Raw genomic sequence first — 9816 nt, 5'->3', positions numbered from 1 at the left:
TGTTCTAGGATTGAAGAAGCTAAATGAGCATAATATAATAAATTGTGTATATAAAATATTTAGAACACACTTTATATACTTTTTATTTAAAGGACCACTATAGGTACCCAGGCCACTTCAGCTCAATGAAGTGGTCTTAATGTGGTCATAGCAGTTTCCATTGCAGGGTTGATCCAGCCTCTAGTGGCTGTCTCCCTAACAGCCAATAGAGGCCGCTTCCGCAATTCTCAGTGTGAAAATCGCATTGAACTGACGCAGCGTCAGTTCAGATCCCCATAGGAAAGCATTAAGTAATGCTTTTACTATGGGCGGTTTGAATACGCGCGGCTCTGGCCGCGTATGCGCATTTGGCTCCACTCGGGAGTGGACGTCGGCAGGGGGAGAAGAGGTCACCAGCACCGAGGGAGCCCGGCGCTGGATTAAGGTAAGTGGCTGAAGGGGTTCTAACCCCTTCAGCCCAGCGAGAGGGGGGGGGGGCACGGGGGAGGGGGAGACCTAATAACCCTATAGTGCCAGGTAAACGGGTTTGTTTTCAGCACTATAGTGCTTCTTTAACCTTGCTAGAGACTAGAAGTGAGCAAATCTTATTAAAGGGTTACTTCAAGCATTGTGATCACTTAATTGATTAACATTGGTTATGGTGGCTGGGTCTATGCAGCATTTAAAACTTTGAAACGCTGCACATACGACATTTAACTCCTTTTCTGATAGAGGTGTGATCATTGACAAGCATTCGGGCTGGCTAACATCAATTCTGTGCTTATTCTTATGCACAGACGCATTCATTAGCTGAGAAAGAACTGCAACTGCCAGTTGTCTTAACTCTATGTTCAGAGTAGACCTGGAGCCCACCAGAACACAGTTAAGAGGTCAAACCATTGGAAAACTGTTTGCCCTGGTACCGGGCTTCAGGACCACTAAGTAGTCAGTCTTTTATTTTTTTATTTTTTTATAGAACCAACGGGTGACATACTTATGACAATTCTTGTGCCTTAAGCTCCCTGTCTGAGCAAAGCTTGGTGGTGCAGGGCTCTGTTTATTTGCGGTGTGTCATCTCCTGACATTCTCAGATAGTGAGATACATCATGGCTTAAATCAGGAAAGCCAACAGAAGCTCCTAAGTGGCTCTCTATCAGAATTGGTCGAGACGTAGAGAAATGACTGGCAGACCCTGGTGAGAAATCAAACAGAAAAACAGTTCGACATCTTTCAGTGGGTATGGGGTGGGTCTTTTACATCTTAGCTGTGAGGTATAATAACAGATAAAAGTATTCAGTTTATTTGTAACTTACTTAAAATGTAATCAATGTAATTTTTTGTTTAGATTTCTCATGATCTATAATTAGTCTAAATATATTATTGTAAATCCTTTTTAAAAGCAAGTAAACTGCAGCTGTTTTTTTTGGTTATTACTCCTGATATAATGTTTTCCATCATTGTTTTACAGAACTCATTTTGTGACTGCACATTGCAAGCCCACTCTAAGCACCAAAACCACTTAAGCTTGCGGAAGTGGTTATGGTGCAGTGTTTCAGCATTAAATACTGAGAATTTGGAGGTATTGTTTTCAGCTAACTCTATCAGTTTGTCCAAATTGTATGACCTGCATCAGCTTGCAGAGAGCCAGAGCAATATGCATTTAAAGGAACACTCCACACTCTTAAAGCACTTTCAAATTCAATAGAAACATTTGTCTGAGTGACAGCGAGGAAGTAATTTTTTCCATTAGCTTCACAGCTCATTGAAAAGAATTTTAAAGCTTTGAACACGTGCATGCTCGTTACTCCAGCTTAGTTGAGCAGAGCTCAATGAGAAGCCTCTGATTGGAGTATTCCCTGGCACAGACTGAAAGTGGAGCTTTGCAGAGACTGCAGATAAGATATCTGCAGTTTATTGGAGGTGTTTTTTTTACTTTTTCTTTTAAATGAAAAGAAAATGCATAGATAAAAACTTGCATGGTTTCATTGAATGTATATCTACTAGGTGTTTTTTTTTTTTTAATTTTTGTAGTGGAGTGTTTCTTTAAGAATCCTACTTCTCTATAAGAGGGTTTGGAGATTGGCGAATTGTGCAAATTACAGTGGATGCACGTGCATTAAATATGCATTTTGTAGTGTAGTTTCCCTTTGCCTTTGTAACTACCTGCACTTTCTTCAGTGAGAAATAATTTTTTTAAGTTTAGAAATATAATTAGAAATATGTTGGGGAACAGTGAACTTGAAATCTTCACCTTAATAAATATGCTTAATCAAATATGTAATCTGGGGTTGTCTACAGTTTTCCTATCTGGGTACATTAAAAACTTTCCTCTGTCTCAGTCTTCAGCCTTCTTCACAGATCAGACTTTCCTCTGTTCTGTGAGGCTTCAGATTTGTTAGATATGTCTATTTAATGCTCATTAACTACAAATGAAGCTGGTCTGGTATATTACAACATTTCTATTATAATGCATCTTCAATCATCTGGTCTCTGTCTGTTTACATGACTGAAATAGTTGCTTACTGAGCTGAGTTGTAATGCATTAAGCTCAAACATCCTTTGGCATGCTGCACTGACAGAGTAAAGCTCTATCACGTGACTCGGAAGCCAATAGGAAAGCACTGAATCGTTTTTTATTTTTTACTGCAAAGGTGGGAGGGGGGAAACCTTAGCACAACTTGGGATAGGCACACTATAGCATTAGGACTACAGGTTTGTATTTGTAACACTATACTGTTCCTGTAAGTTGGGGGAAGTATTCAATTTTGGGTGAAAACCAAGGTCAGTCATCAACAGGTGATTTTCCTCACCTAGTCCTTAAGGCACAATTGCAGCTTTATTTAGTAAAGTGGGGAATTCCAAGTAAATATGAAATTTAAGGCGAAAGTAGTCAAACTGAAATCATTGCCAAGTTAGAAAATGTCTCCAATTTGGCTATTTTGACTTTACATTTGAAATGCACTTTGGAATCTTACTGTACCTATAAGAATAAAATTCTAAAATGCATAAATCATGGTTTTAGTTTTTCTCAGCTTTGGATTGGAAACCGCTCCTATACAGCACCAATTTATTTTCTTTGTGATCCATGTCTTTTGAGCTGGTCCCTGGCCATAATAATTCATAAATACCAATAATTGTCATTCATAAATACAAAATCTTACTTATTTCTCTGTAGTTTGAATTGTCACCCTCTGATGTTGCACCAGACGTTCCCAACTAAATAAATTGATATCTTAATGGAACACTATGGTATTAGGAACAACCTTGTATACAACTTTTGCAGTCCCCCTGTGGCTGTCAAAGGGTTAATCCCTTTTTTCACTCTTCCAGAGCTGAGACCTTGGCTCAGTCTCCACCAACTTTTCTGACATCACCGCGAGGGGGAACCTAATGTGCATGCGTGGCAAATGCTGCACCCACATTGTCTTCCCCATAGGAAAGCATTGAATCTATGCTTTCTTATGGGTATTCTAGAAGAATCTGAAAAGCCTCATATAAAGCTGAGGACATCCTCTGTTGTTTCACTGAGTTAAACTCTGTGAAACAGGAAGCACCTCTAGCGGCTGTAAGCCACTAGAGGCAGTTTAAACATTGCAATACAAATATTACTCTTTCTCTAAAACTGCAATATTTTTTCAGCTGCAAGGTTACTATAGTGTCAGGAAAACAAAGCGGTTCCCTCCCGTGTCGCTGATGGGGTTAAAAGTGGTCTGTGTCACTATAGTGTCCCTTTAAGGAATGGGGACAGGGACACTGCACGAAAAACACTTCAATGAAATGAAGTGGTCTCGGTGCATATACTGTCCTTTTGACACTCGGAGACATGGTGGTTGTGATCTGTTCAGGTCAACAATTTTGTATTCCACATGGCTTGATCAGTCTCCTCTTTCATGCAATCATTAATGTTTTTGCTTTCCCCTATATGGAATGCAAAATACACTGGTTTAACTGGTTGATGTAAAATGGATGTTTTTTTTTTTTTTTTTTTAAAGCTGTTATACATAAAAATTAGTTTAAAAAACGATTGCTAATCTTGATCAGTCACAATTAAAACTTTAATAATGAGCAGAAAAGTTACTGATCTACTCCATGACGATGTGTGTATGAATAGGATGAAATTTCTAGTGGCTTGTTACCTTGACATTTATTTTTAAAGGGAACCTAGAGTTCTAAAAATGACTGGTTATTTTTTGACTATGGGTTACCATATAGAAATGTCAAACGCCATTTGCTCTGTAAAAGCCAAAGTAAATATTAAATAATGATAACACAGCAGCAGCATTTAATTTTAGGAGCAATTTTCTCTTTTTTGAGGAGCAAGGACCTCTGGTGGCTGCCATGAAGACAGTCGTTAGAAGTTTATTTAATAATTCCATGTAAACGTTGCAGTTTCTACAAAAGAGCAATGTTTTACATGGAACTGATAAACTATCAGGATCACTGCATATGATTATTACAAAAGAACAATGTAATGTCTGTCATTTCCTTAGTAGGACTGTTAATGTTATTATTGCTTATGCATGCAAATTTAATTTTTATACACATTTATCCTCACTGCAGTTCTTTTTTTTAAGACCGAAAAAAGCAGCATATGGTATACATAATTTTAAAAGTACCATTAACATATGTATGGTTTGTATAAGCACACCTTATGTATAGATTTAATTAAAGATGTAATGATTAGAAATGATCAGAAAAAATGAATGCAACTTCAAGACTGCTGTTTAATGGTTTAAGATTAGCCAAATTTAATTTGGAATTTGAGTGTAGTTGTGTTAGCAGTTGTGTAAGCACTATATAACAAATAACTCCTTTTAATCAGTTTGTGTATTGGTGATTATTTTATAAAGAGAAGTTCTGTTAGAAGATAAAAAAATAGATATATAGATAGATATAATCACTCAAAAGATTGTTACTTTAAAAAACTCATTTGTACATAATCAATGACTTTTATTTTTAAAGTCTTTTGTGTGCCCACTTTCTTGGCATTTTAGTTATATCTTGGTTCTAGTGTGGTTAAGCATCTAGGTATGTGTGTGTGTGTATATATATATATATATCTCACAAGTAATTTGGCATTCACCCTTTAGTCCATAAATTTCAAACACAGTACCTTGATGCAATCCCACGTTGAAATATATACCAAATTAGAAAAAGGGTGCATTCAGAGGTCTTTCCATAAATTCAATGGTGTTTATTGGAACATAATTTCACAAAAATAACTGATCAATGTTTCGACCCGTTCGGGTCTTCCTCAAGGAGTTAGCCTGGACTCCCAAATATATAAATGAAACCAAAAGGGTGCACTCACCTGAACATGCCTACATTATAGTGTGCTGCTGGGGCCAAAATATACACAATACACAATTCTGGCCCCAGCAGCACCCTATAATGTATGCATGTTCAGGTGAGTGCAGCCAACCAAGAGGGTGCACTCACCTGAACATGCATACACACACACACACACGATTGTCTTTTATAGAAAGTACAGGTTTTTTTTCCCCCTTTTGATTGTCTTACTTACATTTATTTTGCTTATTTCTTTCTTTTTTAGGGTGAAAAGGTGAACTATGAAAAATTTAGAAATTGGCTGCTGCAAAATAAAGATGCATTCACATTTTCTCGCTGGTTGCTTTCTGGAGGAGTCTTTGTCACACTCACCGATGATAGTGATACTCCAACTTTCTATCAGACATTGGCCGGAGTTACACATTGTAAGTTACTCCAGTAATCCTTCCTCAACTGTTATGGTAATATTATTCAAAACTGCATTGGTTGTTTTACAACAGTTTAAACAGATTACAAGTGTATCATGTCCGGGATTATATTTTGCAAAGACCCCCAACCGTGACTGCTCCACTGGGTGTCATGTAGCTACAGGTTAAACCCACTCCTTTAAGAATTGCTATCATCTACCGCCCCCCGGTTATCCTAGACTATTCATTGAGCACTTTTCTTCCTGGCTTCCTCTCATCTAGCACTCCTTATACTTGGGAATTTCAATATCCCAATCAATAACCCCAATTCCACTGATGCCTCTCGTCTGCTCTCTGTAACCTCCTCCTTTGGCCTTACGCAATGGTCCAATTGAGCAACCCATACAGCAGGAAACACTCTTGATCTTGCCTTCACCAACCTCTGTACTGCCTCTAATCTCTCCAATATTCCTTTTCCTCTATCTGACCACCATCTGCTGACTTTTGACATTAGCATATCTAAGACCCAATTGACACCACCGTCTGAACATCACTCTCACAGAAACCTCCAATGTCTTGACCTAGAGCATTTCTCCACTAATCTCCAAACTCTCCTTTTACCTATCTCAAACCTCAACTATCGTCCTATCTCGCTACTGCCTTTTGCATCCAAGATCCTTGAAAGAATTGTGTATGCGAGATTGACAGACTTCCTCGAGTCCAACTCTCTGCTAGACCCGCTTCAGTCTGGTTTCCGCGCTAAGCACTCTGTAGAAACGGCACTGACCAAAGTATCCAATGATCTACTCGCTGCAAAATCTCGTGGTCACTACGCTATCCTAATTCTCCTTGACCTGTCTGCGGCTTTTGACACTGTTGATCATCAACAGCTTCTTCTCATCCTCCGCAATATGGGTCTACAAGATATTGCTCTCTCCTGGTGCTCCTCCTACCTCTCCCAGCGCTCTGTGTTTCTTTCTCTGGCTCTGCTTCTCCCCAACTCCTCTCTGTTGGTGTCCCCCAAGGTTCAGTCCTTGGTCCCCTACTGTTCTCCATCTATACTGCCTCCCTTGGTAAACTCATTAGCTCCTTTGGCTTCCAATATCATTTCTATGCAGATGACACGCAAATCTACCTGTCCTTTCCTGATATCTCCACGTCCCTCTTGACTAGTGTCTCTGACTGCCTCTCTGCTGTCTCTAACTGGATGGCTGCCCACTTCCTTAACCCCTTAAGGACACATGACATGTGTGACATGTCAAGATTCCCTTTTATTCCAGAAGTTTGGTCCTTAAGGGGTTAAACTAAACTTGACCAAAACTGAAATTCTGGTCTTTCCTCCCTCAAGTGTTGTTACTCCTGTGTCTGTCTCCCTCCAAGTCAATGGTGCTACCATCAGCTCCACCACGCAGGCTCGCTGCCTAGGTGTTCTCTTTGACTCCGACCTCTTCTTCACGCCTCATGTTCAATCTATCGCTAAATCCTGTCATTTCCATCTAAAAAACATTGTGCGCATCCGCCCCTACTTAACGCCAGGTGCGACTAAGGTGTTGGTCCATTCCACTGTCCTTTCTCGCCTTGACTGCTGTAATCCACTTCTCAGTGATCTTACGTGCTCCCAACTTGCGCCGTTACAGTCCATAATGAATCTCTCATCTTCCTGTCTGCCCGCACCTCCCATGCCTCACCCTTCTGTCAGTCCCTACATTGGCTTCCTATAAAATATAGAGCTCAATTTAAAATTCTGGTTCTTGCTTTCAAATCTCTACATAATGCTGCTCCCACATATCTATCCTCCCTTATACACAAGTATGTCCCGTCTAGGCCCTTACGATATGCTGAAGACTTACGTCTATCTTCTGTCCGTACTCCCACCTCTGATGCTCGCCTTCAAGATTTCTCAAGGGCTGCACCGTTCCTGTGGAACTCGCTTCCCTCCTCCGTTAGATGCTCACCCAGTCTCCACTCCTTCAAAAAATCGTTAAAAACCCACTTATTCATAAAAGCGGATCAATTAAACTGTTAATAGCTCCCAACTGATTCCTCTTCTGCAACTGTCACTAGTCTAATACTATCCTTACTTTTTTGTGTAATTTTACCCCACTCCCTCTAGCATGTAAGCTCATTGAGCAAGGCCCTCCACCCCTCTGTTCCTGTGTGTCCAACTTGTCTGGTTACAACTACATGTCTGTTCGTACAACCATTGTAAAGCGCTGCGGAATTTGACGGCGCTCCATAAATATCATAATAATAAAAGGTATGCTTTACTTACCTGAACCTGTCCCTCGCAGCAGAGGCCATGGTCTTCCTGCCAGTCCTCTTCAGTGCATTGCACTAGGAGCCAGCAGCTCACATCAGTGTGGTACTTTTGCACGTGTTCTTTTTATTTCCTTGCTTTGTTTAACCAAAAATTACATGTTATCCATTGTTTAAATGAAACAGAAAGGAACCTAATCCATTTATTTCAAGTAGTTTATTAGTAATGTTCTGTGAATTGGCATGATTTTTTTTACTTTCAGCAAGTCTCTATAAATAAATCTGGAATATTGATTGAAAACCAAGGCCATTGCAGCCTTTAGTTAAATCAATGATATAAATCCATTCTTTGTGAAACTCTGTGACAGAGTGCAAGTCAATAGGAAATAATATTTGGCAAACATATTGGATTTAATTTTATACAGCTCAGCTGTTTCTAGGTTTTTTTCTTTATCTTAAATAATATTGGGATATTTTCACTGATGACAGATGTCATTAAATCAGATTGTCATTTTTATTTCTGTGACACTTTGTTTTAAATCATGGGGTATATAGCTGTGTTTCAGAAATCACTTGTCTAATTGGTAAACCTTTGGCTGTGGCTTAGACTGGGTCTTTCTACCATATGATCTTCTTATCTCCTCTCTCATGCAACGTCACTTTAAGTCGATCCTTAAGGATCTTAGAACGTATGTGATTCATTGTGTGAAACAATCCGTATAAAGCAAAACTCATAAGGTATTCCTTTAGTCTCTGTAGATTTGTGGGAACATGCCAACTTGAGTTGCTTCAAGATAATTTGATTGCAGGTTATATCATGGCAAAACTCAAATACTATAGAATAATAAGATGTTTGAAATATGGTATGTGTCTACTGTTGCAAATCTGCAAGAATCTTTCCCATAGGTATGTATGTGAATTACTTTACAGGTGTATTTATATGTTAGCAGAATCCATGCAATACAAAGTGCAGTTGACTATTTTTTGTATTGTTTGTTATATGCAAATATGATTACATCTAGCGGAAAACCTTGTTGCTAACTGTATTATTTTGATTACAGATATTGCCATAAATCATTTAATTTAAACGTATTTGTATATTCATTGATGTTGATGCAATCCTGATTCAATCAGTAGATTGGCAAGCAGTAAGACACTAGGCATGCTATCACAAGTTTGGTGATCATATTGATTTTTGTGCCTAGTCTCACAATATGTTCAAAACCTTTCTTCTTCAGAACTTCTTTTGTTACAGATACAGACATGGTACCTACTGTATGAAGTTATGACCAAGATAAAGAAGTCTATTAGTCACATGGTGTGTTAGCCATATTGTTTTTTGAACATTTTCCAACTAGTTTGTCCAAAACAGTTGTTTAAAGCTTGTTATTGCCCAAATCAAGATGGCTGCTTCCATTAATTTTATGTTACTTAAATGTGCACATATTTTACTATTTACCTTTTATACTATGTATTAGACACATAGTTACAATATCTGTGGTGGTAATATCAAGATTAAAAGTTGCCATGTGCTATGGCTATTTTGAAGAAAAAATAATCAACAGTAACATTATATGGAATTGCTTTGAATAGCCATGCAACATTAAGCAATGGCCATTTCCATTTTTTTTCTCTCTTTTAAAAACTTATGAACATCTTGATCTCTGAAACATTTAAGCTACAGGGTGGTAAACAACCTGTGTGTGGAGCTGTGGTGTTCTCTATAATCAGCTTCATTAGAAAGATGTCAGTCAGTAATTTTGGTGGCTGTTTTTAGACTGTTCTGGCGTGTATTTTTTTAGAGAAACAAAGTCAAAACTGCTTAAATCTTTAAATATGGTTTAAAGATAAATTCCTAAATTATGCTCTGCCATGTTGGCATACC

At 38.5% G+C, this 9816-nt stretch overlaps 1 protein-coding gene across 4 annotated transcripts in view; it reads left to right on the top strand.

Moving 5' to 3' along the window:
- USP32 (ubiquitin specific peptidase 32) overlaps positions 1-9816 on the top strand; it is a 270417-nt gene that overhangs the window by 152588 nt on the left and 108013 nt on the right. For all 4 annotated transcript variants that reach the window (XM_063455055.1, XM_063455047.1, XM_063455073.1 and 1 more), the window contains exon 5: positions 5534-5693. In XM_063455055.1, coding sequence (XP_063311125.1) covers positions 5534-5693 — 160 coding nt within the window. The remainder of the gene's footprint in view (positions 1-5533; positions 5694-9816) is intronic.

Source organism: Pelobates fuscus, chromosome 1, assembly GCF_036172605.1.
Source record: "Pelobates fuscus isolate aPelFus1 chromosome 1, aPelFus1.pri, whole genome shotgun sequence".
NCBI lineage: Eukaryota > Metazoa > Chordata > Amphibia > Anura > Pelobatidae > Pelobates > Pelobates fuscus.
Note: the sequence above shows the minus strand (reverse complement) of the source record. Positions and strands in the feature narration are given on the sequence as shown.